This window comes from Aspergillus caelatus (assembly GCF_009193585.1).
Source record: "Aspergillus caelatus strain CBS 763.97 unplaced genomic scaffold BDV27scaffold_169, whole genome shotgun sequence".
Lineage (NCBI taxonomy): Eukaryota > Fungi > Ascomycota > Eurotiomycetes > Eurotiales > Aspergillaceae > Aspergillus > Aspergillus caelatus.
The window spans coordinates 41,755-69,208 of NW_022475432.1; the positions used below are offsets into that span (position 1 = coordinate 41,755).

The 27,454-nt window shown below is 44.9% G+C and overlaps 13 protein-coding genes across 13 annotated transcripts; 7 read left to right on the top strand and 6 right to left on the bottom strand.

Moving 5' to 3' along the window:
• The first annotated feature begins 308 nt into the window (after positions 1-308).
• BDV27DRAFT_132913 (uncharacterized protein) lies at positions 309-3,100 on the top strand. The gene is made up of 4 exons (XM_032067979.1): positions 309-812; positions 866-972; positions 1,035-1,749; positions 1,807-3,100. Exons 1-4 carry the CDS (start codon positions 619-621, stop codon positions 2,870-2,872), a joined length of 2,082 nt encoding a protein of 693 aa, XP_031924632.1. The 5' UTR covers positions 309-618; the 3' UTR covers positions 2,873-3,100.
• Positions 3,101-3,669: 569 nt separating this feature from the next.
• BDV27DRAFT_147733 (purine and uridine phosphorylase) lies at positions 3,670-6,421 on the top strand (the record flags this gene model as incomplete). Its single annotated transcript, XM_032070795.1, has 5 exons — positions 3,670-4,079; positions 4,134-4,581; positions 4,717-5,590; positions 5,633-6,282; positions 6,356-6,421. 5 exons carry the CDS (start codon positions 3,670-3,672, stop codon positions 6,419-6,421), a joined length of 2,448 nt encoding a protein of 815 aa, XP_031924633.1.
• A 583-nt stretch (positions 6,422-7,004) lies between these two features.
• BDV27DRAFT_160603 (uncharacterized protein) lies at positions 7,005-8,804 on the bottom strand (the record flags this gene model as incomplete). The annotated part of the gene is made up of 2 exons (XM_032073056.1): positions 7,005-7,475; positions 8,673-8,804. The coding sequence occupies 2 exons, from the start codon at positions 8,802-8,804 to the stop codon at positions 7,005-7,007; spliced, it is 603 nt and encodes a 200-aa protein (XP_031924634.1).
• An 827-nt stretch (positions 8,805-9,631) lies between these two features.
• On the bottom strand, positions 9,632-10,245 carry BDV27DRAFT_27539 (uncharacterized protein). Its single transcript, XM_032076201.1, has 2 exons — positions 10,179-10,245; positions 9,632-10,115 (listed from the first exon to the last, which is right to left on the bottom strand). The coding sequence occupies exon 2, from the start codon at positions 10,104-10,106 to the stop codon at positions 9,795-9,797; it is 312 nt and encodes a 103-aa protein (XP_031924635.1). The 5' UTR covers positions 10,107-10,115; positions 10,179-10,245; the 3' UTR covers positions 9,632-9,794.
• A 546-nt stretch (positions 10,246-10,791) lies between these two features.
• On the bottom strand, positions 10,792-12,960 carry BDV27DRAFT_160604 (uncharacterized protein; the record flags this gene model as incomplete). The annotated part of the gene is made up of 1 exon (XM_032073057.1): positions 10,792-12,960. One exon carries the CDS (start codon positions 12,958-12,960, stop codon positions 10,792-10,794), a length of 2,169 nt encoding a protein of 722 aa, XP_031924636.1.
• A 2,024-nt stretch (positions 12,961-14,984) lies between these two features.
• Positions 14,985-16,657, top strand: BDV27DRAFT_132919 (ankyrin repeat domain-containing protein). The gene has a single exon (XM_032067980.1). The coding sequence runs from the start codon at positions 15,187-15,189 to the stop codon at positions 15,955-15,957; it is 771 nt and encodes a 256-aa protein (XP_031924637.1). The 5' UTR covers positions 14,985-15,186; the 3' UTR covers positions 15,958-16,657.
• Positions 16,658-17,271: 614 nt separating this feature from the next.
• BDV27DRAFT_166798 (uncharacterized protein) lies at positions 17,272-18,178 on the top strand (the record flags this gene model as incomplete). The annotated part of the gene is made up of 2 exons (XM_032074278.1): positions 17,272-17,768; positions 17,818-18,178. The coding sequence occupies 2 exons, from the start codon at positions 17,272-17,274 to the stop codon at positions 18,176-18,178; spliced, it is 858 nt and encodes a 285-aa protein (XP_031924638.1).
• A 539-nt stretch (positions 18,179-18,717) lies between these two features.
• On the bottom strand, positions 18,718-19,549 carry BDV27DRAFT_160607 (uncharacterized protein; the record flags this gene model as incomplete). Its single annotated transcript, XM_032073058.1, has 3 exons — positions 18,718-19,038; positions 19,094-19,317; positions 19,477-19,549. The coding sequence occupies 3 exons, from the start codon at positions 19,547-19,549 to the stop codon at positions 18,718-18,720; spliced, it is 618 nt and encodes a 205-aa protein (XP_031924639.1).
• Positions 19,550-21,096: 1,547 nt separating this feature from the next.
• On the bottom strand, positions 21,097-22,101 carry BDV27DRAFT_160608 (uncharacterized protein; the record flags this gene model as incomplete). The annotated part of the gene is made up of 1 exon (XM_032073059.1): positions 21,097-22,101. The coding sequence occupies one exon, from the start codon at positions 22,099-22,101 to the stop codon at positions 21,097-21,099; it is 1,005 nt and encodes a 334-aa protein (XP_031924640.1).
• A 1,826-nt stretch (positions 22,102-23,927) lies between these two features.
• BDV27DRAFT_132922 (Zn(II)2Cys6 transcription factor domain-containing protein) lies at positions 23,928-24,673 on the top strand. The gene is made up of 2 exons (XM_032067981.1): positions 23,928-24,201; positions 24,273-24,673. Exons 1-2 carry the CDS (start codon positions 24,049-24,051, stop codon positions 24,576-24,578), a joined length of 459 nt encoding a protein of 152 aa, XP_031924641.1. The 5' UTR covers positions 23,928-24,048; the 3' UTR covers positions 24,579-24,673.
• A 194-nt stretch (positions 24,674-24,867) lies between these two features.
• Positions 24,868-25,469, bottom strand: BDV27DRAFT_132925 (uncharacterized protein; the record flags this gene model as incomplete). Its single annotated transcript, XM_032067982.1, has 3 exons — positions 25,303-25,469; positions 25,255-25,257; positions 24,868-25,224 (listed from the first exon to the last, which is right to left on the bottom strand). Coding segments are annotated over exons 1-3 (269 nt in total), but the record flags the coding sequence as incomplete, so codon positions are not given.
• Positions 25,470-25,663: 194 nt separating this feature from the next.
• Positions 25,664-26,680, top strand: BDV27DRAFT_132927 (uncharacterized protein). The gene is made up of 3 exons (XM_032067983.1): positions 25,664-25,856; positions 25,930-26,324; positions 26,371-26,680. The coding sequence occupies exons 1-2, from the start codon at positions 25,781-25,783 to the stop codon at positions 26,040-26,042; spliced, it is 189 nt and encodes a 62-aa protein (XP_031924643.1). The 5' UTR covers positions 25,664-25,780; the 3' UTR covers positions 26,043-26,324; positions 26,371-26,680.
• On the top strand, positions 26,160-26,680 carry BDV27DRAFT_132929 (uncharacterized protein). Its single transcript, XM_032067984.1, has 2 exons — positions 26,160-26,186; positions 26,244-26,680. Exon 2 carries the CDS (start codon positions 26,257-26,259, stop codon positions 26,590-26,592), a length of 336 nt encoding a protein of 111 aa, XP_031924644.1. The 5' UTR covers positions 26,160-26,186; positions 26,244-26,256; the 3' UTR covers positions 26,593-26,680.
• Positions 26,681-27,454: the final 774 nt, after the last annotated feature.

Below are 27,454 nucleotides of genomic sequence, written 5' to 3' on the forward strand. Positions count from 1 at the left end.
CTCAGGGGAGGGTTTGGATTAATGTCCATATCGCGCCAGCTGTACAGTACGAGTCGAAATCTTATTTTACCCCATAGACTACCATATCTAAACCCTAACGCCAAAGCGCCATTTCATGCACAAGTCTATGTCTGGCAATATGCAAAATTAAATGAATCCGATGCTCTTAAATAAGGCTCGGTTGTCGGGTGATGTATTTATGGTATGAAGACCAGGTGATATTCGACAGCGTGATATCACGTGATTCATCCATCAGGCGGTTCTATGCTTCTCGCACTGGCAATTCTCGAGACCGTTACTATCATCTCCCGAGATCGACTGTCAATTGTTGGCGCCAAGATCTGCGTTGTACAGCATGGCGACACCCGTCGATACGGTACTGAGCAATGAATTCACCGCATTACGGATGGCTAAAGCTCTCAGTTGTCAAAAATATGAAATGAGGAGTGTTGAGTCCTGCGATCAATCGGAAGAACTATGTTCCACTTCCCTTCTCTATTTCCCGCAACCTCAAGTGGAAACTTACTCCGTCAGGCTTGGGTAGTAAGGCCATTTCTTGGTTCTGGTCACTAATCTTAGGATACGCTTCACGTGCGAAAATACCGCAGCTTTCGCACGATGCACAGCAGGGTTCCTATACCAAGGATAGCTGTGCCGCCTGGTCAGCAGCACACTACACGTACTCGTAAGGCATGTCAACCTTGCCGTGAGCGGAAGCGCAAATGTAGTGGGGATCAGGAAATTTGCAGGCAGTGCGAAGAGGAAGGCCTCACTTGCGTCTATCGTGAATCCAAGCGACAGCAGACAGACAAGTGCGTGTGGTCCTGTTTTTGTTCCCTACCAGCATACTAATGACTGCTACAAGAGAATTACGGTCTCTCGCAAATCAGTTGCAGATTAGCCACGCATTATTGCGAGAGGTACTGCCGGAGCTCGGTTCAGATTCTGCTCGACGTGTTGAAGCAGTTCTGGGTAAAGTAACACGTCTGTTCCCTAGATTGCTTTCCACAGCTCACAGATGAAGAATGCTACAGAGACACTGACGGAACCCATCAGCTTGTCTCCCGTAGTACAACAGTCCAATATATCCGATAAAGAAGTGAGCTCCAACAATGATATGCAAAGGACGGTATCCGACTTTACGGAGGAGGATTTTAATCGAGATTTAAAAACCCAGGCCACTGGCTTTTTGGGTGGTCATTCCGAGATAGCATGGTTGTACAGGCTGAGGAGAGAGCTTGAACAGAGCCAGCCTTCAGCCATGGCTGGACAGGAACCTGTTTCCCAGGATCAGCGGACTTATCGGGATTCAATTACGACAATGAACTATTCAGCTGACGAGAGTGATCTCCCAATAGACATGAATGTCGACGTCTTTGCTGTGCCACCCCGGAATATCGCCGACGATTTGATCAACTGCTACCTTCATATCGTACACCCATCCTTTCCGATTATTAGCAGAACATTGTTCGTGAAGCAGTTCACATCGTTCTATTCAAAAATGGACGTGAGACCGGGAAAAAGGTGGCTAGCTATTTTGAACCTAACATTGGCTATAGCCTCTAGATACAGAGGCCTATCGTACGGCGACAATGGAAAAGGAGAACATTACGATGATCTGAAATATTTCTGCAGAGCATGGAAACTGAACGCGGCGGACTTTGCCTTGGCTAATCATCCTGACCTTCAACAAGTGCAAGTTGAAGGCCTGACGTCATTTTATCTGCTGTCAATTGGACAAGTTAACAGGTATGATATGCCTCTCGATATTTCCATGTTTGCTGTACTGACTTTTACCACCGCTAGGTCGTGGAGGTTCTGCGGTCTGTCAATGCGGTCAGCTATCACAATGGGGATTCATCTTCGAAATGAGAGTCCCGACGTTTCACCCATCTCCAAGGAGAATCGCTATTGGGTTTGGTGGGCTCTATATACACTAGATATTACCCTATGTCTCAAGACCGGCCGTGGCCCCAGTGTGAATACCGAGTTCATTACTGCTCCGCTACCACTGCCGTTTGGAGACGAAGCATTGTGGAAAGTAAGTGGCCCAGCATTGATTAGAGAGTATAGAGACAACAGTCAAGTAATCGGTCCACACCCTTTGCTGCTCCACCACCAACGGCATAGTCAGAACTCAGAGGCATCTCGGACTTCTATATCGTCTGTACCTGACGGCCTGGAGACAAACAAAGGAGTGAGCTGTGGCCCCGCGCTTGATACTTCGCGCTATTTTCTTTCTTTTGTTCAGCTGACCCTCCTGATGAGGCAGTCTATTGAATCTCTATACGCTCCTGCAGGTTCGAGTGAACCGTGGAAGGTCCATGAGGATATCACTATTTCACTAAATACAAAATTAGACAACTGGTCCTCGCGGCTTTCGCCTGAACTACAGTTTCAGGACACGAAAGTTCAGTCTGATATTTATATCAGGCAGCGAGTGAGCCTGGCATTTCGTTTCTACAGTACAAAGCTTCTGCTTCTTCAGCCTTGTCTTCGTCGAGCAACGAAGCAACCTAACAATGCGCTATGCGAGAAGTTGGCCGATTCATGTGTGGAATCAGCGTATCAGATGCTGTCACTGTTTCCTGACTGTCCTGATACTTCCTGGCTTTACAATATCTCGCCTTGGTGGTGTACGCTTCATTATCTTATGCAGTCCATGATTGTTTTCCTGATGAAGCTGCAGCATAGGAAGCAAAAAGGCTTAGTCACTACGGTTAAACTTGCAGATAGTGTGGAAAAATCTGTTCGTTGGCTAAGAGAAATGTCAACCAGAGATCCTCCATCTGAAAGAGCCTGGAAGATTTGCAAAGAAATCATCATGAAACATTTTCCTGTATATAACCTCGGAGCAAACTTTACAAATTAATGGTCTCGCTTAAGTGGTGTTGCGCCACTTAGCTCCTGCATAGCCTGCAGTAAGCACCTCACTTCCAGGATGGCAGGATACAAACAGGAAAGTGACTGTTGACAGTTTGCCAGATGCGCCAGGCACCCGCCCGCACTTTCGCTGGTTTGCATGGAACCTTCCAGTCACCCATGGATCGCCCGTACAAGCCCCTTACGCATATCTGTATGTCAGTATTATAACTTCCACTTTTGTACATCATCTTAAATTACGCGGAAGATAGATATCCCGTTGTAATGCCAGTTAAGGTTTAGCGTGGTTTGGAAATAGGTTTCAGAAGATGAATGAAGTTTAAACATTTGCGCCGTTTTTGCAAGTAGCTGTAGGTAAACCCTCTCAAAAACTCTTAAAATAATTATACAGCACCTTAGGCTTCTATTTTTTACTTTTTTTTCTTTTCGCTAATAGTTATGACTAGCAACATATCCGTCTCAGCCAGTTGATGGGACCTTGGGAGGTCGGTCATCTTGAGAACCTGGGGTTGTTGCTTGGGTGCTGTTGATACACATCACCTCCTCTGTTTGCTTTTTACATATATACGTATTCTCGAGACTATGATTGGCTTTTGAACCGTGACAGCCTCACAACAACACGTACCAGATGACCCCTCAACTCCCAACCTCGATTTTTAACATGCCCTGAAAGAATTCTATCCTGCATTTCTAATATCTACTGTAGGAAATACTCTTTTTCTCGAGCAAAGACTACGTTATTCCTTCTCGCTAAATTTCACCTCTTTATTGTACATGACATACAGAATGGTCTTCACACGCGATGACTATACGGTCGCATGGATCTGCGCCTTGCCGCTGGAAATGGCGGCCGCAAAGGCCATGCTGGACGAGGCTCACCCTCCACTCCCCCAGCCAGAAACTGACCACAATGTCTATATACTTGGTAGTGTTAGCAGCCACAATGTAGTGGTGGCCCCCTTGCCTTCCGGTGTCTACGGAACCATATCTGCCTCAACTGCGGTATCACACATGGTTTCCACCTATCCGAATATCCGATTTGGGTTGATGGTGGGTATTGGTGGCGGAGTCCCGAGCCAAAGTGCTGATATTCGCCTTGGTGACGTTGTAATCAGCAAGCCAACTGCCACTTCAAGTGGTGTTATCCAATATGACTATGGCAAGACACTTCTAGGTGGACGATTCCAGCACACCGGGTCGCTTAATAGACCGCCGTCGGTGTTGTTGAAGGCTATGTCTCAATGAGAGAGTGATTATATGACAGGGAAAAGGCCAGTTAGTAAGATCTTGATTGATATACAGCACAAATGTGAAGAGATGAGAGAAAGATTTTCGCGACCGAAAGATGACTGGCTATTCCGACCGACATACAATCATAAGGATGGCGGACACAACTGTTCAGCATGTGATCACACCCAGCTAGTGAACCGTCCAGAGCGAATAACTGATGGACCTTATTTCCATTATGGCTTAATCGCTTCCGGTGATCAGGTCATGAAGGATGCCAAGACTCGAGATTCTATTGCTCAGGATCTAGATATACTCTGTTTTGAAATGGAGGCTGCTGGGCTCATGGACGAACTCCCATCACTTGCCATTCGAGGTATCTGTGACTACTGTGATTCCCACAAAAATAAACAGTGGCAAGGATATGCTGCCCTTGCTGCTGCTGCCTACGCGAAGGCTCTTCTATCAATGGTTCCCACTTACTGCAACAAGAAGGAATCATATAAATCAAGGCAACCAGTTTGGATGGTCCCCTTCGGAAGAAACCCGCGATTCGTAGGTCGGGAAGAAGAAATCACCAGAACTGAGGAATTGCTCACGCAACAGGACGGACCTGGCAGAGTTGCTATCTGCGGACTAGGTGGAATTGGGAACACTCAGATTGCACTTGAACTGGCATACCGCATGCGAAAACGAGACCCTGAGTGCTCGATTTTCTGGGTCACGTGTACCAGCTATGAGAGTGTAGAACAAGCCTATATGAGTATCGCCTCAAAGCTAGGAATGGCTGATATAAAGCCGGCAGAGGTAAAACAAAAAATCAAGGCTTGTCTCAGCCAGGAGAGTGCTGGAAAATGGCTTCTCCTTTTTGATAACGCAGATGATATGGAGATGTGGGGCAAGGACAACACTAATAATCCAGTATTGACAGACTTTCTTCCTCAAAGTGAGCAGGGCCATATTCTCTTCACCACACGCAGCCGGAAGGTAGCTGTGAAACTAGTGTCTTCCCATGTAATAATAATCTCTGAGCCGGACACAGAGACTGCTGTCAAAATTTTACAAAAGTCACTGGTTGAAAAAACCTTACTTAATGATCATGATACAACCATTACTCTTCTTGAGCAGCTGGCCTTTCTCCCGTTGGCGATCACCCAGGCGGCAGCGTATATCAATGAAAACAGCATTGGCCTCTCTGACTATATTATACTTTTACAGGAGCAGGAGCCTGATGTGATTGAATTGCTGTGTGAAGACTTTGGGGATGAAAGGCGATACAAAGACACCCAGAATCCTGTTGCGTTAACCTGGCTCATCTCATTTCAGCAAATTCAGCAATCAAATGAACTCGCGGCAGACTATCTGTCATTCATGGCCTGCATCAACCCTCGCGGTATTCCGCAGTCCTTACTTCCCCAGCCAATCTCAACTAAGAAGAGAATTGATGCCATCGGCCTCCTCAAGTCCTTCTCCTTTATTAGTGAGGATAGCGGGGACCGTTCTCTAAATATACACAGACTAGTCCATCTTGCAATTCGGAACTGGATGAGAAAGAGCCAACAGTTTAGCCGGCATATATTGAAAACTGCAGACCGATTGAGCGAAGCTTTCCCGAACCATGACCATACCAATCGGAAGGTGTGGCGGGAATATCTACCGTATGCGTTTTCACTAATAGCAGAGGCTGACTTCCAGAAGGAGCAGGAGATATATATTAATTTAATTATGAATATTGGGAACTGTCTATATAGTGACGGCAGATGGGAGGAGGCAGAAGAGCTGGACCTACAGGCATTGGAGCTCCGTAAGCAAGTGTTGGGGCCAGAGCATCCAGACACTCTGACCAGCATGGCTAATCTGGCATCAACATACCAAAACCAGGGACGATGGAAGGAAGCAGAAGAGCTGGATGTACAGGTGATAGAGCTCCGCAAGCAAGTGCTGGGCCCAGAGCATCCAGACACTCTGACCAGCATGAACAACCTGGCCTATACATGGAAACTACTAGGAAAGGTCCAAGATGCCTTAGCTCTGATGGAAAAGTGTGTAGAGCTCCGCTGCAACTTGTTAGGTCCAGATCACCCACATACCATATCCTCCTCTAACGCTCTCAGAGACTGGGAAAGAGCAATGAATCCCCTACCAAAGAGACTAATAGAGGAAACTTCAGCGGTAACATCTTCTACCTTGCCTTTCCATAGTAATCTTCCCAACCAGATGAAATCAAACTCTGAACCTGTTACAGGCGGCAAAAGCCGGGCATTCAAAAGGTTTTTCGCGAGACCATTCAGAAGAAAATGATCTACGTTAAGCCTTTTACTGCGGCTAGATTAAACATGTACTTGACCTGGTTTATGTATCAACCAGGCCTCCAAATAATTATAATAGCGTGTATCTCTGACACTATTATGTTGGGCGGTTATATAACATAAAAGCTTCTTTTTCGTTATTCAAATAACTTTCCAAATAGGAGAGGCTGGGATGGATGATGCTTATATAATTGACAACGATTTAGCTTGATCATATGACTTATCAATCAGATATAGTCTAGTAGAAATGGCGGGTGGGTCTGCTGACCTAAGAGACGGCTTCCCATGGTTTACTGATACAAACTCGATACATTATTTCTGTGATATTACCGTTCAATACAATACGACCAAAATTTCCGGAATATTATTGTTACTGTTACATTCCTTATATAGACTAGCGTGCTTGGCATTAGGGTTCCAAAACAATCAAAGAGTATAAGGGGATGACACCAGCTTCGACTCCAACTGTATATTTTCACTCCAAATTCAGTGGCAATGTCAATTACACCATCTTTGTTCGAAGTAACAACCTCCATGGAGGCCTTTGCATGTGTAAGTTTAACGGCGGAGCAAACAGATTGTTTATCACCAACCGCCAACTCTGCCTTCGCCTGACCCATTTTGTTGGGCGGAATGACTAACTTGCCGCTCTAGTTCCGCGTTAAGTCGTAGGAGGTGCGAGATGCTATATGCCTGAGTTTCCATGAACTGCCGCTGATCGATGACTGTCTCGGACAAATTCATCAAATTTTGTTTGCTTGTCCGCAGATCGTCCATCAGGGCAGACATGGAAAAATCAGACCCCTGCGTTGTTGATGGACTGCTCACCAGTTGGTCGAAAGCCATCGCCAACTTCGTGATCAGGCCACTTTGATCTCGGCTGAAGTTGGTCGAAATCGCTAGTCTTCTGCGCAAGTCCGCGTTCTCTTTGAGCAAATTTGCATTGGCACTTTGCAAGTCTGTATTCACTCTCTCCAAGCTAGAGAAGCTGGCGATGTGAGGCGACCAGTTGTGGGTAGTCTCCCGGCCCGGAAGGGATTCATATACAGGGTGACCCTGCTTCTATTAGTGTGATCTTAAACAGAACACAGGTACAGCACGATCTGACTTAAAGGTTTGCGTGTTGGGACGACCATAAAGGGAGAGAATTTCGATAAGGTGAGGGAGGTGTAAAGGTGAGGAGAGGCATGCGGGGGCTTTGGGGAAAGAAATGATATCAGATCAAAAGAGTCAAGGGCACAGCAAATACCTGGGCTGTGCTTTCGTGGAGGGCAGACATCACCACTTGGTGCAGCTTCTTTTGTATTTTTACGTGCTCAAGTGATCAAGAAACGATTTGTCGCGCGGTCAATAAATTATGTCGGCCTAATCTGCTTCTAAAAGCTTTGAAGAATAGAGTAGAATTGTGCCGGACACGAAGCCTGTTATATATATGCCAATGACTCCCTGGATTATGACAGATTTGCTGGACGCGGTTTCGATGCGTATAAAGCTATAGGGACAATTGTGAGATTCTGGATAGCCGTTTACAGAGAAATCAAAGTGTATCTGAGGAAGATACCCTTCACGACAGCACTTTCTTCATATAGAAGTATAGACTCAACAAGCAACAGAGCTTTTGCTCATAAATTAATCTGTACTGTACAGCTAAATATTGTACATACAGAAGGATAAATCACTTATCTGAGGGCCATCAGCTACGATGAACGAACATCCTTTCAATTGCTCAACACATTCAGCCTTGGGAACCGTATCGAGCATATACAGCCGAACAACAGACTTGGAGTCTCTAGTCGAAAGTGAACGAGAACAGAACAATTTGAATCACAACCAAACTACCAATAACAATACGTCTTGGGAATCTCCGGAAATTAACCGCGTAGATCACGCGATTCAAATGGCTCAAGGAGCCACGATAGCATTGGAAACTATGCCATCATGGCTTAAGGCAGCAAAGTCACACAAGGTGCAGTCACAGAACGAGCGAAAGGTAGAGCTAGAGCAAGAGCTTCAGAGGCATCAAGAAGAAAACAATTTTTACGGCAGATGCTATGATATCTACCGTGCGTTGCACGAGGAAGTAACAGCTATATCGAGAGAGCTCCTACAGTATAACATAGTACCCGAATATTTCTTACTTGATTCAATTTGGATGTTGAACCAGGCCCTCAGAAAGTCACAGGAGAGCGAGTCAAGGGCTGAAGCCGAGTGGATGAGGTATTGGAATATTCATGATAGCCCTGGGGCGCGCACGACGTGGATCTGATGTTGTTTACTGTTCCAGAAATACTTAGTTGACAGCTGTGTGGTGTTCCATTTCTCGCAGTTGAACAGTTGTTGGTCAAAGTGTGCTAGCATCAAGGGCCCGTCGTTTATGGCAGCCATTGTTGCACTTTCTATAGCTGTTCACTAGAATGATGATACTGATGTATAGAGATGAGTACGTATCTGAGTACAAATTGTACCCTTCTAGAATTTCTTAATGAGATAGTCCTCATGCAGAACAAATACTATTTATGTACCTAGTGCGCTAACTTTTTAGGGCCAAGTGAATCACCAATCTCTCAAGAGTAGTGGGGACAGAGGATGGACGTATCTTCGAAAGTTCAGAAGAGTTATCCTGCTAAGGGAGACCGTACCCAACAAGAACAGATACGCAAGCGTCGACATAATCTATTCAGACGACTAAAAGAATTTAACGACAGATACGAGATAGAAATATGGCTTACAATGCGTATGCCAAGTGGTAGAATATATATATTTGCGACGGACCCTGATGTACCTATACCAAGCGAGGATGAAGTTGTAAGTTTCACATGTAGGTAAACTCTTGTGACGTCACTGATCTTGGCATAGCGAGCACAGAAAGTCCCAGTTGTCCACAAGACATCAGCGGACTATGACTCAAAAAATGACCTTTCGCTATGTCTTCAGAGCCCTCCGGATCTTCCTTTTACGAATACCCCAGCTTGTTTGGCACACGACGATAGTACGAAATGACGAGAAAACCGTCAATCATTTTGTGTCAGCGATAAAGATAAGAGAGGAGAATCAGCAAATAGTGTTCATCTTGAAAAAGCCGATGTGGTGGATACACAACAATAAGTATCTTGTAAGGTTTAGATAGAAGATCAATTCAGAATATGTGTGTATAGTCTCCTGAGTGCGACTTTGACGTAAGTTTACTGTATTGTGTTAAATGGGCACCTAAATATTTGTCAGTGCTGTCGCGAAGAAGGTAGTGTACCCAGTAGAGAAGCATAGACAATTCCCAGCATACGCCATCAATCGTTCAAAATGAATGGTAACCAACTAGAGACTGTAGTTTTAGAACTACAGTGGAAAGACGAAAGACATCTGCATGCCATCCATAGGCTAGTCGGTGTTTGGCAGCAAGAGCTGCAAACTGTAGACCGCCAGCTGCATAACGAGATTTTGATTATTGAGCACGATTTTGACGACATTAATGGTATAAGAAATAATCGACAGGTGCTTCGACTTCCATGGTGGAATTATGAGGACCATAAAAACAACGCCTTCGCAGCCGCGGACCCAGTAGGGCCACCAGGACGGGAAACCAGGGCAAATAGGCCACCACTGGCTGTGACAAGGTCTTAAGATCGTTCGCACGAAGTGGTACAGTGTCAATTGACAAACAAGGATGGTTACAGTTGCGGTAGCCTGCATATCGGTTGTCTAAATGAAGGGTCAGGGTAAATGAATGAAACAAACAAACAATAATAGTGTATAACAACTTGCAATCGCTTAGCCCCAGGGAGACATTGACCCCATAAAGGTCCACACTTGTCATAGACTCCAAGGTATCCTATAGACCCTATAGAAGTTATAATACCCTGCGGGTTTTCTTGGCATATGAGAGCGTCGATCATAGGTTACGCCATAGTTAATAGAGGTTGCAAACTTTATCTGCAGCCCTGAGAGTCTCTCATCCTCACGGACGGCCACAGTTGGTTATCCATAGCAAAATCGCCTGGTGATTGTCTCATAATATCGAATTTTGTGATATTGAGTAGAGTCTTTGTCCGTAAGGTGCTGAAATCCCCGCGACGCGCCATATGAGGGAGTTTGACCAACATTGGGTGTGGTCAGAGGGCCGACGTTGGCGTTAAAACGGCTCAGGCTAGCCGTTCGCCTTCGCTGCATCTTCCAGGTACTTAAAAGTCACTCATGATTTATCGACCGCCGATATGGCTTGGGTAATAAAAATATGTAGCTGAGCCATGAGGGCCTAACGAGATAAGGGAATTATACCCTACACCGATCCATGCTCAACAGCAGCAACAACCTCATCTTCAGATCGTGCGCCCTGCTACAGTACACTCATTCAAAGGCATGCATTTCTCATTGCATCTTATTTATAGCCCAGACGGTGTCGTTTTCGCCTGCGTTCCTCTGCCCCGCAGGAGAGCTGTTCGTGTGATTTCATTCGCTTTTTCGTCGGTCGGGCATCTAATTCCGAACGATGAAAGTCAACGATCAAAACTCGACCTTGCTCGGCGTTCCACAACATATTATCCGGCCGAAGGTCCTGGTGTAATACCCCGAGTGAGCGAATCTCTTTCTGCGATCGCGAAATTTCATGTCTGATCGACCCAACATCCTCCAACTTGTTGATGGGTTCACCACCCCAAGCCATAAGTAGCATATGGCGGATCCGGCCAGCCCCTTCGAGGAAGTAGATCATGGCCAGGTCGATTGTGCCGAGAAAGACTGGGACTGCTCGGCCTTGGACTCGCCGAAGTATACGATAAATATCCGCCTCTCGCTTGACCTCGTTCCACCGGTAAGACGTAGTTCCTTTACCGACGACCGTATACCCATACGCGGTGCATGTGATTTTGAAAGGCGCTCCCGATGCCCCACAGCCTCCCATCGGGGTGCAATCGCGGTCGAGGTTTTCATCCAGTTGCTGCTTAAGCTGCCGAACCAGACCCTTGGCGTCGATCAGGTGTTGGTTGCTGGTTCCACCCTGTCGATGGAGCTCGGCATTCGGGCAGTGGTCATCCAGCGTGCCTCCTCGCTGCAAGCCAAGCAGGCATTGCTGGGTACAGAATTGAGCGTTGTGTTGGTATCGGCCGCGTTCATTCTGCTGGCTCCCAGTCTGACGGGCCGAGCGCTGCACCGATGGCGACGATGGAGATGATGTAACCTGGCTGAAGCCACGCTTCCGCCCGCCGGGAGCGGAGTCCGTATCCGAGTCTGGAGAATCCTCACGTTCCATGGTATTCGGCGCGCACTGGGCTCGAGACCGAGTCGGTACTCGACGTTGTTGCGTAGGTTCCACCGGAGAGGACGACGGGAGGTACTCGGAGACCGTCCGTCCGGAACTCACCGAGGGACTATATTCGGAGCTCGGCGGATTTTGTCGTAATTCTCTTTCCGGGATTTGGGAGCGGGTATGATCGAAACTCGTCTTCCAGACCGGCAGCTTCTTTGATGCCTGATTTCGCCACGCCTGGTCGCGGACCGGCGCGCCAAAACTCATCAAGCAGAGACACAATACCCGTGCAATGGCGGTTAATGGCTGTTCAAAGCTCCAGTCGTCATTTGGATCGATCTCCACGTTTGGCTCACAGAGGTGGTAGTATAACGTGCCCGGTTCATCGTAGGGGACCCGTAACAGAACCAAGGCCAACCCGTTCGTCAAATATGAGTACTCGAGTCCTTCCTGAATCATCACATGGTACTCTTGAGTCACAGCGGATCCGGTCAGCCAGGCTGCATTATACGCCAGTTTCGCCGACTCCTCCGTGGGGATAGAATTCGGTCGGACCACCTCTTCCCAAAAGTTCATGTCTTGCAATCCTGCGCGAAGGTTCTCAACGGACAGCTTATGAGGCGGCTTATACTCGACTGTGGTAAGAAGGGTATTTCTCTCACCGTCAATCCGGCGTATACAAAATTGATCTGGTCTAGAACGCCGGTATGTAGTCGGTAGGGATGGGTCAGTCTCGGGTGGATCGAGGGCATTTGCATGATTGTCAAACTTGACTCCATCGCTCAGGCCAAATTCCTCTCGAGCGGCCGGTATCTTGCAGAGCTGTGCGATAATGTCACGAACATGATTTTCCACCCCAAATCGTTCATAGCTTTCCAGGTCTTGTTCGCTGCTTATTGCCCTTTTATTAAATTCTTCCCCAAAGCCTTCTAGCACTATGCGCGATAGGAACAGCTGTGTTGCAGCCTCTCCTGGAGGTGCCAGATAGGCGCAAACAGAGCGGTAAATCTCCTGTTGTCTGGCAGCACAATCTTCCCAATGCTGAAGTCGTAACGGACAATATTTCCCGGTTGGAGGTGGTATTTTCCCAGTCGTGGAGCGAGACGGGGCTTCGGCTCGTAACGACAGCGAGAAAAGGGTGTGGCACAAGCGAAGGAGCTCGAGAAAGGTCGTTGGTCGTGTTCGTTCTCGTCCTTGGTCTCGCTCTTCCTCGGCCTTTCTTTTGTCTTCCTCGGCCTTTCTTTTGTCTTCCTCCGCCCTCAGATAAAGGGCCTTATAATCCGGTGAGCTGCCGCTGGCCATGTGTTCGACATAAGCTATCATGTATGGGTAGCTTCAATCGGGGTTGTTTGGACATGCACCCCAAAAGGGAACGCGATATCACTCAACAAGGCGGTTAGGCTATTCTTCCTTGGAATATAACCTCGTTCAGAATCACTAGTCGTCAAAGCTAGAATAGGGGATAGAATGACAGAGAGACAAAGAATAACAGTATGTGCTATATTAAGTGAATCTGGGTGTAGTAGCATCAGTACATCTGTATAGCGTCCACCTCATTCAAGAGAGTGTTTCGGGTGGAGTAACAAGGTGTAGCTTCCAGCCAAAGGGCCGTTACGCGCCCGTATATCACGTGATGTAAATGCCATGTGGAGCTGTGCATATAGTTAATACTTTTGCTCATTACTAGTACAGATCGGCAATGCCAAGGACTCATCCACTCCCACGTTCGGGTCAATTTGTCGTCTCTAAGGAAGATATGGCAGGATCTCTGGTCGAGTCTTTCGTTGGTGAGGACGGTTGAGGTTCATTGAGGGTAGGTTCTAAGAGTCCTACATTATTTTAGAAAGAATGAGGAAAAAAGAAATTTATTATATATACCATCATCTGTAAAATTTTGGGATATCTTCCGAATAGCAGTACAAACAGTGGCATGCGGATGCACACTTGCCACCTTTCTTGCGACAGCTGTCTTGTCATGTGATGATAATTTCTGGAATGCTGCAAGCGTGGTGGATCTATTGTGTCGCCGCTTGATATGAGACTTTTCTTCCGTTGCAAGGAAATATGCTAGCCATGAATTTAGTCCTCCGACCTCTAAGAAGACATGTGACGTTACTTTTCTATCAGAAGTCCGAGCAGCTAGGAAGTGTTTCTTTAGCCTTCGTGGGGCTCTTTGACGCATTTCGAGCTGTTGCCGAAAAGCTTGATTGGATCTTCAGTTATCGTTTTGTTTGATGCAGAAGTCCCGATACAGGCTGCTGTACATTCCTACTAATGATCCGCTCCGTAAGGCTCTGCGATAATGGCTGGAAGTCCTTGTCCAGCTCCCCGGGCCATTTGGTACGATAAGTAGTAAAGTAAGCTAAAAAGTTTCTTTGCAGTCACCACAAAGTAATGTATAGGTAGTTCCTTCGGCTGCAGCTGAACAGGGATCGGCCAAAACAGATGGGGTTAACGTATTATCTTCGGGTCAGGGAAAGATAGGAGACTACCGTACGAAAGGCGGGCCCCTCCACTTTATCCACGGAGTGGTACAGGTTCAGCCGCTAGTCGTATCAGCCTTGTCTACTGCGGGCAGCAATCGCTTGATTGATGTAGTCGGGTTTACATTTCCCTTGGGTAGCGACTCCTCTTGCGTAGGCAATGCGATATTCTCCTGCGATGGTTTGGTTAGCTTATGGATATTAACAGTCAGTAAAGGCCGCTAAAAAGGCGCCACAGCACAGGTGGGGGGGAAGCGTCTTTGTGCTTATAGGCTAGTCTATCCTATGTTTAGAAAGAAGGCTACTCGATATGTTACCAATGCTGGCTTGTTTAATGTGTCCCACTTCGATATGCCGACGCAGAATTAAAGAATAAGGAAGACATCAATGACCAATCCAATATTTCTAGTAGCTCGCAGAACTTATTCTGGTACTGTGCTACGCCCCAGGCTGATGATCAGAAGAGTCTCTCGTCTGAGAAGGAAAGGGCGGGACGGAACGGAAAAAGGTATCGTGTGGGGCAGATGGTCAGGGCTGAAAGATCTATATGCACGAACTTTTGGGCTACCATTGGACGAATATGTGATTATTATGGTTCATGTAAGAGCCACAGGCTTGTATCCCCATGCAAGAGGCATACCATTGGGGTACGTACTTGTACTCTTACACATTATGTTGCTAGTTTTGCTACAGTCGTTAAGTCACGTGACCACGGCTCTCAGGTACCCACGAACCCGCCAAGAACCCAGGGGGCTGTATATTACAGAAATACCAATTTAATACACACCATATCACATAAAAACATATAATTTGGTATATATTACCCGTATTCAAATACCTTCACGGGTTTTGCGCGTCTTCCAGACATGTTGATCTGGCCCATCAGAAATCACTTGCTACTAGTGGCCCTCGAGCGAACCATCTTGGCACTTTTTTCCTTGCTTCAATGCGGAAAGATACTATTCAATCTCGCTTACCTCCTCTCTAGTCTTTCGACTCTACTCAACGTGCTGCGGTGTTAGAACCCGTTTCGATTTGCCCTACCATGCATTTGGAACTACCTCTCAAGCTTTTGCTTCTTATTGTCGAATACTTGGACTCCAAAGAAGACCTGAACTCCTTTACGAGAGTATCGAAATACATTCGCAACAAGACCAACAATATCTTGTACAAGAAACACGGTGAATTAGCACTTCTGTGGGCCGGTGAGAAGGGAATAGTGGAGACTGCCCAGCTTGCGTTAAGATATTACAACTTCGAAGAGGCAGATGCCAACCGGAAAAGGGAACTGTGCGAAAGAGCTCTTTTGTTGGCTTGTGACGGGGGCCATATTGACCTGGTCAAGATACTGCTCAAGGAAGGGGTTCTCGCCACGTATAAAAATTACGAAGGTATGAGTGGGCTGTCACTAGCTGCTGGAAAAGGACATAACGACATTGTGGAAATGTTGGTCGAGGCAGGAGCGGAGCCAAATTGTGAGGATAGAGAAAACAAATCGCCTCTAATGTTGGCTGCCATTGGGGGTCATCACCATACAGTTAACATATTGCTGGACAGTGGAGCAGCTATTGATAGCCTTTGCTATCACGAGTCCGCTACAGCTCTTATGTTCGCTGCCTATCATGGCCATGAGAATATCGTCAATATCCTCCTTGATAGAGGCGCAAATATTGATAAAACCAATATTTTTTGGAAATACAGCTTTATGGCACGCCATCTGGGGTTGTCAAAAAGGTGTATTCCAAACTCTCGTCCAAAGAGGAGCAAATACTTCCCTTCGGGATACCGCAGGGAAGACGTATTTGGAAAGGGCTGAATACTATAGGGGAATTGATTGGGTAGCTGATAAAAGTGGGGAAGGGAAGAAAAAACACAGGAGGAGAAAGAGGAGAAAACCAATGTCCCCTCGGGATACCGCAGGGAAGACATATTTGGAAAGTGATGAAAATTACAGGGAAATTGATTGGGTAGCTGAAAAAAGTGGGGAAGGGAAAAAAAAGCCCAGGAGGAGACAATCAAGGAGGAGAAAATTAATGCCCTGTTGAACACCTCACGACAAGCGGTCGGCCGTTTCCGGTTTCTAAACATTTCGTGCTATGGACTGTGGTCGGTCTTTTTCATTCTCGTTATGTTTGGCTATTTCGGATTTTTCCCAGTGCGCTGTGGAGTTCAAACAACTTCGACTGCATGAGACCTTGCAATACCGCCGCTCAATGGTCCACTGCTCAAACATATTCGACGGTTCACGATTTTAAATCAAATCCGGAGAAATGAAAGGATCAGAACTGCCTTTTATGATCAGATATCACCATTATTATCGTTGAACAAGACATTGGACAAGGCGCACAGGACCAGAGGATGCTGCTGAACGTATTTTACAGTGTCACAAACGTCGATAGACACTGTCTGTGAAGACACTGCTTTGAGTACTTTGTGCAACTGGTAATAACGCAGTCTTCCAGTAAGATTGATGTTTAATCTTTCCATCTCTACATTTTTTCCCCCTTAGTGATCCTCTGAGTCTGTCTCTTCTAAAATTTGATTGCTCGCTCAGATATTAACTTGTTCAAATGCACAAGTAAGATCTGCGTGCTCATGATACTCTCGTTGGGTGATTCTTCTAGAGGTACTGTGTGATATTGACAAACAGTATGATCGTCACATAGCCAATCACATCGACTGTTAGTCGAATGGGTCCGCCGCACAATGCCTAGTTAGGTCCAGAGTAGCGTATGCGAACAAATGCGAATCTGCACGCACACTCTTTCCGCAAACCGTTGATCATATAAACAATTTGCAAAAAATACTACAGTGCCTTGGAAATCTTCCCTACCTATCAATATTCCCTCTTACCGTATGACAAAGTGTCCCCACTTCTGGAATTTCAAAACCAAAAGAATTTTGGTAGGGAAGGCACTGTATCTGTTGAACAATTCTCGCACACAGTAAAGAGTAGCTTTGTAGCATGATGGCAAGGCAGTTCAGACAACTGACTTGCAACTGTACATTGTAAGCTGTAATATATGCTTGAGTCTGTGCAGTATCTCGATATGAGAATACATATTTATAAAGCAGGTGAGCAGTCAAAGGACATCTAGGAAGACTCGACCTTACAGTACCATTATTCAACATGGCTCTTTTTCCTCGCTTCCATCTGTTTGAGATAGAAGATCAGTCCTGGTGTCCTGAATTTGTGGTAAAATTCATTCAAACATATTTAACTGCACTCTGGAATTTCCGCATTCCCGCCGTGAGACACACTGCCGCCGAGGCTGCTGCAAATATCATCCTTGAGAACCTCCCGAACGCTTCTTTATATACTTTTGTCGACCCCTGTGCCGGAGCGGGGGGTCCTATCCCGGCCATTGAGAAGGCTCTTGGAACTGAATACAGTCATTCGGTGCAATTCATCTTGGCTGATATCAAGCCCCGTGTGGAGGAATGGAAGGCTATTAAGAAAGAGCAGAAAAATATTTCCTTTATCCAGGACTCTGTCGATGCGGCAGAGCTGGGAAAAGTTACATCTGGCAAGGAGTGCCGGATATTTAACATTTCGTTTCATCATTTCAATGATGCTTCCGCCAAAAAGGTTTTGCACAGTGCGATGCAGTTTACAGATGCATATATGTATGTCTTGCAACAAGACATCCAGAAACCCGGACTAACGGTGCTATAGAATTTTCGAGTTCCTCCAAAGAGATCTTACCACGTTCCTGTTCTGGTGTGTGACTACTATTTCTCCACTACCCTTCATGCACGCACTACTCCAGGGATCTCTCTTGCAAATGTGCTTTATGTTTGTGATCTGGGTGGCCCTGGGCATTGATGGTTTTGTGTCAATGCTTCGCACACGAACGCACGAAGAAATCAAGAATCTTACTAGGGCTGCTGAAGGTATTTCTGAAGGATGGGTCTTTAAACACGGCAGGTCACGAATTATTGGACCATGGTATATACATTGGCATTTGGCCTTCAGAACTCTTGACAGAAAGGCAAATAATGGTGAAGAGGCTATGGTTTCGCCCCTTCGAGCTTAAGATGAAGCGATATTATGATTATAGAATATATTTATTGTGCGATGGGAATGGTAAATGTCCGAAGAGCTTGACATTTATTGCCAAGATAGTATAATGTATTGTATAAACTGTGTATTTAGAGACATCTTTAAGCAAGATCAGCAACCAATAACATAAACGAAAGCTATCTACTGTAATATTACTAAAACCGAAAGATAGGTTAAATGGAAAGAATAGGTTTAATATCTACTAAGTTAGAACTGACACAAAAATAGTCTATAATGCAATGGCTTTAGTGCTTTAAGTATGTCAACAAGCTACCGCTAACTCATATTACAGAATGTTTTCATGAGAAAAAAAGCATACAGCGGCAGGAGACTTCGATTCCTGCTGGGCTCTCTTCCCAGAACTTTTTTGAACTCCTACGACGATGGGAACACGTTCAATGTAAACGTAAAAACTCGGAACACATAATAAGATGACGTGGAAGAATAAAATGAAACTAAGCTAAGCAAAGCAGCCTCATATAAATTTCAACGCGTATCACTTCTCGGATGCTGCTAATCCACCAAGTGTTGCTCGGCATGAATCGCAACGAACAGCCCAGGTAAATGAAGGTTTAGTGTTTCCAGGGCAGGGCAGACTACCCTTTTCAACTCTTGAACCCTGAGGTCATAGGACGATACGGCATCCTTCCACCGTGATATTTCCTCCTGTAGCTTCCGACGCTCTGCTTCCCATTCGACTCGAGCGCTTAAGAGATTCTGTTCCTGCTTTTCACACAGTCGTTGGCTATCAGCCAGCACGTCCTGCTTTTCTTTCTCGAGCCTTTGTATCGTAGCTGCGAAGCTGCTACTGGGGACTGAGTTTTGTTTCTCGGTCTGAAATAATTAGCCAACTAAATATAAGAAAAGAGTAGGATATAGTCATATATACCTCAAGGTCCTGGTCATTTTGCAAAGCCTCCGGATGTATTGCTTCTATTAGGTCTGGGGCTTTCAAGGCATGGCAGATCTTTTGAAAATTTCCAACACTGCCACTGCTTAAATTTGATTTGAAGAGGGGCTTTAGGTGATCAGCAACATGCCATCTGTATGGATCTTCGTCACGTGGCTGCAAGCGGATCTTATCAGGTGGAATCTCAAAGCCAAGTCGACTGCCTATATTTTACGTCAGCATCCTGATGAAGGCTATTTAACATATGGTCTCTTGTTCATTCCTGTCGTTAATAATCATGGGGTTTGTGCTTCGAACTATTTTATCCCACCGCTTGAGATCTGGGCTTGCGATGTCGGTATGAGTAACAATGGGTACCTTACTTATATGCTCTGCAAGCGCCCTTCGACATTTATTCCTCCAGAAAGTACGCTTTTGGTTACTAGAGGTGGTCATTGTAACAGCTAGTATCACAGAAGGTAGTTCGTGATTCTTTAGATATTGTGAATACGCCGATTACACACTAGTGTCCATATATATGTAAATTTTGCAGAGAGACACAGGCTATTATGGCTAGTCTAGCGGGAAGATATGTTCTGGAGGTGCTTCAAAGGTGGTTAACTTGATAATCATTGTGTTTTTTTTGCGGCCACCCCAGAATTGAGGAGTATCTCATACTCCAGCCCTATTTCATGAAATAAACCAGAGGGTTTGACATGAATTATGCTTTATTGATACTCCATATGCAGCTACAGAACTTTCACTTGATGCTTTGATACACCGTAGTATCAAAACTAGAGTGCATATTAGAACCCCAGTTGTTTAACAAGGTTATAGAGTGACCTCCAGAAGATGGTCACAATTTTTGTTATCAAATCTACGTGTACAATCACAAGGTGTTAGCCTTCAAACCTCACAGAAAATATCGAATCGTGTGCGGATTATCGATGTTTTTATTTAGCATCTTGTGGGAGATTATATTGGTTGATATTATTATGAACAATTAGCAGCTGTAAAAGGAGAATCACGGGGGTAGTGTTAAAATAATACTATACAGTACAGTAAATTACTATGATAATGTAGCTCTCACGAATAGAGCGCTCGTAAGCGTATTTTCACTATAAGATTCTTTTTATGTTCCTTTTCTTCCAAACCTCGCAGGTCCTATTATGTACCGGAATCCCAATAGTCAAGGCTGTCATGAATGTCACCCTACAGAAGCAGTGCCTTCCACTACAGTTCCCTGCAAGGCAGCGAACAGGCTTCACTCTATCAATTGAAGACTGCTGCATAGCAGCAATAGAACCCTGGAGCACTGAAACCTACAATAACTGACCCTGTAAGGCTGGTTAAGGTGCAGTAAGGGAGACCAATTCTTCCCTAACGTACATAATTATTCCAATAATGAAGAGCATCTAAGCCGAGTTCTTAGAACAGTATACTGAGAAGAGGCGGGGTGCTTGGACTAGACCCAGGCATGAGAGATCTAGATTCACAGCCCTTGGAGGACTTTGCAATTTCTGTTCAGCATAGCCAGAACATGTTTTCTCAATCTATTGAATTTAACCAAGCACTATGATGTCCAAGGTACCTATACATACTGGAAACGTCAATAAGTGTTACAAGAAGTGTCAACCGTCTGTACTCAATCCATTTCTGGTCGAGCCTGGGAATAATTGACTTGAGATATGTAGAGAATTTCCCCTAATATCATTTCAAGGACAAGCTATGCTTTAGGATATAACCATTTCTAGGGAATCTGTTTGAATAGTAATCATACTCGGTCATCAGCACCGTATCAGGATAATTCCCAATGAATCGATCCGGATAGTTCCGGCGGCAGCAAAAGTTACTGTAGTTGTTAAACATGTACTATCAGAATGCTGTACGTAAACCTTTAGCCCATGCCTCCTGACGTTTTATAATTTGGCCAGGTAGTATGCATCTATCGGTGCCATTTAGTCATTGATTTCGTCGGTCCGCTCCAGCCACACAAAGTATCTCTAAATGCGAATCTGCTCTAGTGCCTTGGACAATTCACCTATTTCTGCAAGAATTGAGTCCGCTCGACTTGAATTAGCCGCTGCTTCTACAGAGCATGCTATTACCTCGTTCCCTACCACAGACCAGCGAAAATTGCGAGAGGCGTCGTCATGATGTGGATTGTCAAATGCTAAGAACCGGCTATAGTATGGCAGGCTGCGGATGAAACTCAACACTCCGTAGAGGCGGAGGATGTGAATATTTTCGTCAGCTATACTGAATGACACTTCCATCATGTCTTCCCTGGAGTTGTAGACCCATCGTGCAATGCTGCTAGGTATCAAGATATTACCCTTGGTACAAGGATTACTGAGGAGATCCTCATCAAGCAATGTGTGTCCGAATTCGGTTGCAACACTGGCATATGCGATGTGGAACTTGGATTGGAAGCCGGAGAGTACCGTTATTTCTGGACGGTAGGTTGCACCAGCATTGCAGAAATTAAGATGCGTTCGAGGAAGACCGATGTACGTCTGGATGTCCGAATGTCCATCTATAGGGATTGGCATAAAGTTCGTTCCGCCCCGCATTTCTCCTCGTGTATCTCCATGCAATTCTGTTAAAGCATCTGGGACTTCTTGTCTGAACACCCAGTCACACTCACCACTCCTAATCATACAGCTGAGCACCTGTAGAGGCCTGAGACTATACACAAAGTGCAGATACTCATTGGTCTCGGTTCTTTTACCTGCACTGGGCTCGTTATGAAAGAAAGGGGCCCAATTTTTCTCCACGGGCCTTCTTTCCTCGTTGCGTATTGTCAGTATCGTCGTAATGTTCGAGAATGGTTTATGGATCCACATGGCTCGTGGACTTCCTGCACCATCCGAGATCATGTTAAAGACAATAAGCGGCTCGGCACCTTGGACGCCCTCGTCTAAGATTATTCGAGGGTCCTCTGGACCGAAGAAGCCCCCCTCTTCCCACCACACTGCTGGTATCTCAAATACCATGGGAAAATACATCTTGGTGCCATACCACTCTATTGTATGTTTTTCCAGGTGGTTCCAGTTTTCGTCAAATAATTGTCCCCTTAGGAAGCTAATTGTGGGCCATGAAACACCTGGCCTTGTGTATACCACACGGGAAACAACAAGATAGACATTGTATTCGGGGAGCCACACCCCTGCACCAGCGAATTGGGTCCAGCGATTGGGATTTACCTTGCCAGGCACCGATACCTTATTTTCGTTAAGGCGTACCATGGGATGGGACGCTAAAGCACTAGCTATCTGGGTGATGTTGTCATGCAAGGGGATGCTTCTTTGCGCGCTAATATGACCAGTTTGCCTTATATTCTCGCACCCGAGGTCTTGAATATTGCCATCATTGCAAAATCCCGAAATATCGATATGCTCGAAATATTAGAACTAGGAAAGTTACCCTTCTGTCAGATAAGAATGCTTAGAGGTAACAGGTAATCTTGTTACTCACATCACCGATCAGGAAAGAAAGGTACTTTCCCAAAAACCATAATACAATGCTAGCAGTCACAACCACTACTAGTCTGTGTTTCCAACCTAGGTGAAGCTGGAAGCTGTTAAGTAACATCTTGGGTAAGAAGACATTAGGAATGTGTAGTGCAGCTTGACTTACCTAGAAATCTTTCTATGGCCAAGTACAGGGCCTATTATATAAATGAAAGATAAGAGAGGAGAATAAAGAGACAATTTTGCTTCTTACATGTGCTCCCGTATCACTTTGAATCAGAAGCATACTTCCCGAGGCGGTAGTTTGCATATTGCCTTTCTAATCAACGCTGGTTCATTATGCGATTTTTGCTACCACTCTTGTTTGTCACGCGCTTTGAGGCTTAGCTCGTGGTGAGAGCTATCATAAATGGGTATCTAGGGTGCATTGAGCCGAAGCCCAGCACTGTGTGTTGTTGAGCAGCGTGCAACCCTCGTAATACTTCTTGAAAATCACAAATTAATAAATACAGTATATCGTGGAGGGTCCTTGCACCAGCTGAATGGTAAACAGTTTCTGGTTGACAAACGCTTTGGCTGGTGGTTTTCTGGTCATCTCAGCCAGTGTTCGTTATTGTTATCGCATTTCTGTAGATTACAGAGAGCTCTCAGATGCACGACGCCGTTTAGATGCTTCTTCAACGTCTTCACTAGAACTGTATGGTACAGTAGCCCTCCCAGCGAATAGATATTCTTGTAGAAGCCACGACGCTATGGAGAGGGAGGGAAATTATGACTTTGGTGAGTTTAGTTGACTGTTTTATTTCTTTTTCTCTTTCTAGCCTTCTCCCTGAACAAGGGGAATTCACTCTACATTCTCCATCTTTACTTCTCCATTTCTCCTCTTTGTGACAATAACATGTCAGGCTTGGTACAGTTTCCTGCGGGCGTGCAACAGTGAGATTTAAATGGTTTGATGTGGTGTACACCGGCGAACTCAGATCTGGACCGATGAAGGAAATATGTACGGGCGTTCATACACAAATTCAAAACCAGCGCCCGGGTCTTGTATCCTCTTAATTGTTTCCCAACCCTACGCCAAGAATAGACTAACCTCTTTTTGAGATACTCCGAACCCTTGATGAGATACTGTATGGTATTCAAATCACTCATTACAGTAATAATACTATATTACATGTTTCGCCAAAACAAATCGCTTTTGTTTCTTAATACTCCACCTATATCCCCACCTATACCTTACTAGTCCGTATTAGTTTATCTCTCAGCCAGCACTTAGTTAACTAACTAGTTAACCGCTTAGTAAGCTTCAAACCACCTCGATGTCAGACTTTCTCCTGTATCCACATCTCAAAGAGACTAACCAGACACGGTGGCTGATCTGCGGAGCAACTCCTTCCTATTTGGGATTGAATATATACCCATTATCCTCTGAATTCTCTCTGCTTATTCGCTCATAACGAATTCTATCGAATATTCTAGAGTATGTCGCGAGAAGAGTGTGCTCCAGCCTTGCCTCCTCTTAAGCCACGCCCTGAATACGTACAGCAAAGCGAAGAGAAGGACGTTGAGCCGTTCAGTGTGAGACGAATTCGATCGTCTGCCGCGTGCACCGAGTGTCGCAGGCGGCGAATAAAGGTGGCTTTTGTTTTATCTATAAGTTCGCTGAACAATGATAGCAAATAGTTCTGACATCCTGCTCTTCCCAGTGCAACGGTTATACGCCATGCGAACAGTGTACCCTTAATAACCGTGAATGTGTCATTAATCTGCTACATGACAAGCGTAAGAAGATATATCTCAGGGAATTGGAGCAAGAGCTTCAATATCACCGCACATTTTTCCATCAACTGTATCAAGTTATCTGTGAGTGTGATGATGCAGATGTAAACCAGCTTGTCAGCCTGATCCGAGATGGAGGAACAAAAGAGGATATCAAAAATACTATCGAAGGGTATCTACAACACGATATCCAACGTCCTATATGTGGGGAATCTAGTGGAAAGGACGAATGAGGCTCTACTTGCAGTACTTTTATGGAGCTGCTTTTCCACATCTGATTTGGACACATCGATGGATGTTGGCTGTTACATGTCTGCTTTTAGTGCCGTATTGACAAAGAAAAATTTAATTACTTACATTAAAATAGTATTATTTGGATGTAGGAGTGAGGTACAGAAGGAACTCATAGGAAGATATCTGCTCACTAGCTATGTCAAGGCCTGATAATCAACATAAAGGCTTCCCAATGAGAGACATGGCCATGAGATTTTAGTACTTTAGAACTTGTATCTAGCAATATATCATCCTACCCACGGGAGGTGATACGTTTCCACTGAAAAGAACTATCCATAGCGTAAATCAAGTGCAATTACAAGATTCCGTATGCAAAATCGTGGTAAGTAGCTTCCTTTCACACTATTTATTTGTGCTCTGGATCGTCGCAAAAACCTCTTCTTGAGATGCGCCAGATCGTATGAGACTAATCACTCGATCTATTGCCGGTTGATCCTCACTTTGTAATAAGTCCAGTAGTTGATTCAGAAATCCTCTGTAATAATCCACATTCTCCGCAGTGCTAGCAGGGCTATGAGGGTTTGTAGTTGGTCTTCCCTGCCAGTTGTCATGGGCGCTAAATTCGTAGATTCGGTCACCATTACTGCAAAGTGTGTATGTTAGTCAACCTATGAATCCACAGAATATTGGCATAAATTTTGGATGGGATCTGTTTTACCTTCGTGAGCTCTGGTAGCTTTCTTGGATCATTTTTGCTCAAGGGGCTGTTACTTTTATGTGTGATCTGGAAAGGCTATTTGGTATCCCACAAACTGGTAGACTTGGTAAGAAGTGAAATAAAATACATAAAATGATAATGAGTTAAGAGGCATCTTTACTCTTTATATACAATAATAGTTGGTTAGACATTCTGTGCTTCGGTGGATGAAGGTGAACGAACCTTGGGTCTTCAAATAGTTCTCGGCCGGAATAACAAACCTGCGATCCAATATTTCACTTTTCTGTAAAAAAAAAAAAAAAAAAAAAATAAAGTGACAGTGTATGTACGCTTCTGCGCCCTTTGTCTGTATTCTTTTTTCTGTTGTTTTCTCTTTTCTCTTTTCTCTTGGGTTATTTCTTCTCAGCAGATTAATTTTGCGATAATCAAAGCTACTCCATGGTTAACCTTATGCACTGTTAATTTGAGAGCCATACACATCTGATGGACATTGACGTTAGTGACAATCCAAGAACGACGGGTAGGTACTTTAGCTCCATAGGAGCTATTGTGACTGAATGTACGTGCCACATTCTCAATACGTCTATTTTGATAGATTACTCCGACTAATCTATCCATATTGTTCGAAAAAGCTTCAGGCATGACACGTGACCTTCCATATTTAACTCAGAGGAGTGCAATGTTCCATGGATGGAAAGGCAATGATGACATGATGATTCGATTGAGATCTAATCCTTGGGGCTGACTACATCATTTCACTTTGGTGACAAGTGAATTATAAGTACAATACTAATTGGTATCATTCTTTATTCCTCACGATTGACAACAACCGTATACGTTACATACCATCATCATGGAAGCAGGACAGGATAAGAAATACCATTCCCAGGTAAGATATTATTCCATCATCATTGAGGCACAGAACACTGAGCTGACGAATTCCTAGACTCTCTCCGGAGATGAGAAACGCCGCGTCCGCCTCTTTGGAAGACTACGTCATGGTGGATTGCTCAGACAACAGTCCAGGATATGTTTGTGATAATCAAAACAGAGCAGCTACTTACGAACAAAAGGAACGGAGGTATTCTGACTCGGGTGATTTGGCTCTGTCTGCAGCCGAGAAAACGACTGATGACGGTCCAATTCAAACTGGCACAGCCCACCCTATACGTGACAGTATTTCGCGTCCTTATGCCCCGGTTCCCAATACTAGTAATGCCAACAAAGATGCCAACAGGGACGTTAGTGGCGAGAGTCAAGTTCAAGAAATGATAGATAGCCATCTACACCGGTAAATTAACAGTGTGAATAAGATGCAGAAACCAAAAGGAACTATTTAGGATAGATAACTTTTCTGGCAATGCTTTTCAGTCTATCGATGAGAATCTCATGCGATACCCATGACAAATTGGTAGAAGGAAACCACAAGTTTAGCTACAGCAATTTAGCGAGCTGTACCTTAATAACGATTTCTGCTGCCTTATTATTTCTACGGATTCAATCACGTCAAGCTTATTATCACATGGATGCACTTTTCCGCCTAGGACAATGATGCATGTTGCATTGCAGAGTCCACTAATATGCACTCAATTTTTGGGCTAGCGTCTTGGCAACTCGGCCCTGAGTAAATGGAAGAGTACAAATCGGTAAAGCTGGTTTTGATTATGGCTGTAGGCAAGCTCGCTGTAAATGGATTTACCACGTAATCCTCTAAATACTCGGTTGAGCGGTAGTGTTTACTTTCCATTACGGGGTTGGGATCCACCATGAAAATCAGCCATGTACAAAACTAGAATAAGGTTTCTTATCAGCGATGAGATAGCTGTCATACAAGGTCTGTACATGTACCATAGCTAGGGATGGTATGTTACAAGTATATACAATACAGTATACTTGGTAGGAATATAGTTGTTCCGCTACCTATTCACATGTAGTTTAGTGGTTCTTGGTAATAGGGTTGGGGAAACAATCAAAGATACAAGACCTTGTGCGCCGGTTTTGAATTTTAGTGTAAGGTCAAAGTTATGACATTCTCATCAATTCAATAAACAATTCCATATGCTTTTCGTCAACCCAACACTGCACAAGAAACTGAGTCTTTCTACCACTGGCTATGTCAACTTTTCGTTCGCCAAGAATAGTTATACCGTCAGTCTC

What these genes read in the sequence shown, in the direction of transcription:
- BDV27DRAFT_132922 (XM_032067981.1), top strand. Translation starts at nt 24,049, where the DNA reads ATGTCGCGAGAAGAGTGTGCTCCAGCCTTGCCTCCTCTTAAGCCACGC. An exon ending in GTCGCAGGCGGCGAATAAAG is followed by an intron (nt 24,202 to 24,272) that starts GTGGCTTTTGTT and finishes TGCTCTTCCCAG; the next exon opens with TGCAACGGTTATACGCCATG.
- BDV27DRAFT_132919 (XM_032067980.1), top strand. Translation starts at nt 15,187, where the DNA reads ATGCATTTGGAACTACCTCTCAAGCTTTTGCTTCTTATTGTCGAATAC.
- BDV27DRAFT_132929 (XM_032067984.1), top strand. Translation starts at nt 26,257, where the DNA reads ATGAGAAACGCCGCGTCCGCCTCTTTGGAAGACTACGTCATGGTGGAT.
- BDV27DRAFT_132913 (XM_032067979.1), top strand. Translation starts at nt 619, where the DNA reads ATGCACAGCAGGGTTCCTATACCAAGGATAGCTGTGCCGCCTGGTCAG. An exon ending in AAGCGACAGCAGACAGACAA is followed by an intron (nt 813 to 865) that starts GTGCGTGTGGTC and finishes GACTGCTACAAG; the next exon opens with AGAATTACGGTCTCTCGCAA. An exon ending in ACGTGTTGAAGCAGTTCTGG is followed by an intron (nt 973 to 1,034) that starts GTAAAGTAACAC and finishes AGAATGCTACAG; the next exon opens with AGACACTGACGGAACCCATC.
- BDV27DRAFT_132927 (XM_032067983.1), top strand. Translation starts at nt 25,781, where the DNA reads ATGGACATTGACGTTAGTGACAATCCAAGAACGACGGGTAGGTACTTT. An exon ending in AGGAGCTATTGTGACTGAAT is followed by an intron (nt 25,857 to 25,929) that starts GTACGTGCCACA and finishes TGTTCGAAAAAG; the next exon opens with CTTCAGGCATGACACGTGAC.
- BDV27DRAFT_27539 (XM_032076201.1), bottom strand. Translation starts at nt 10,106, where the DNA reads ATGCAGGCTACCGCAACTGTAACCATCCTTGTTTGTCAATTGACACTG.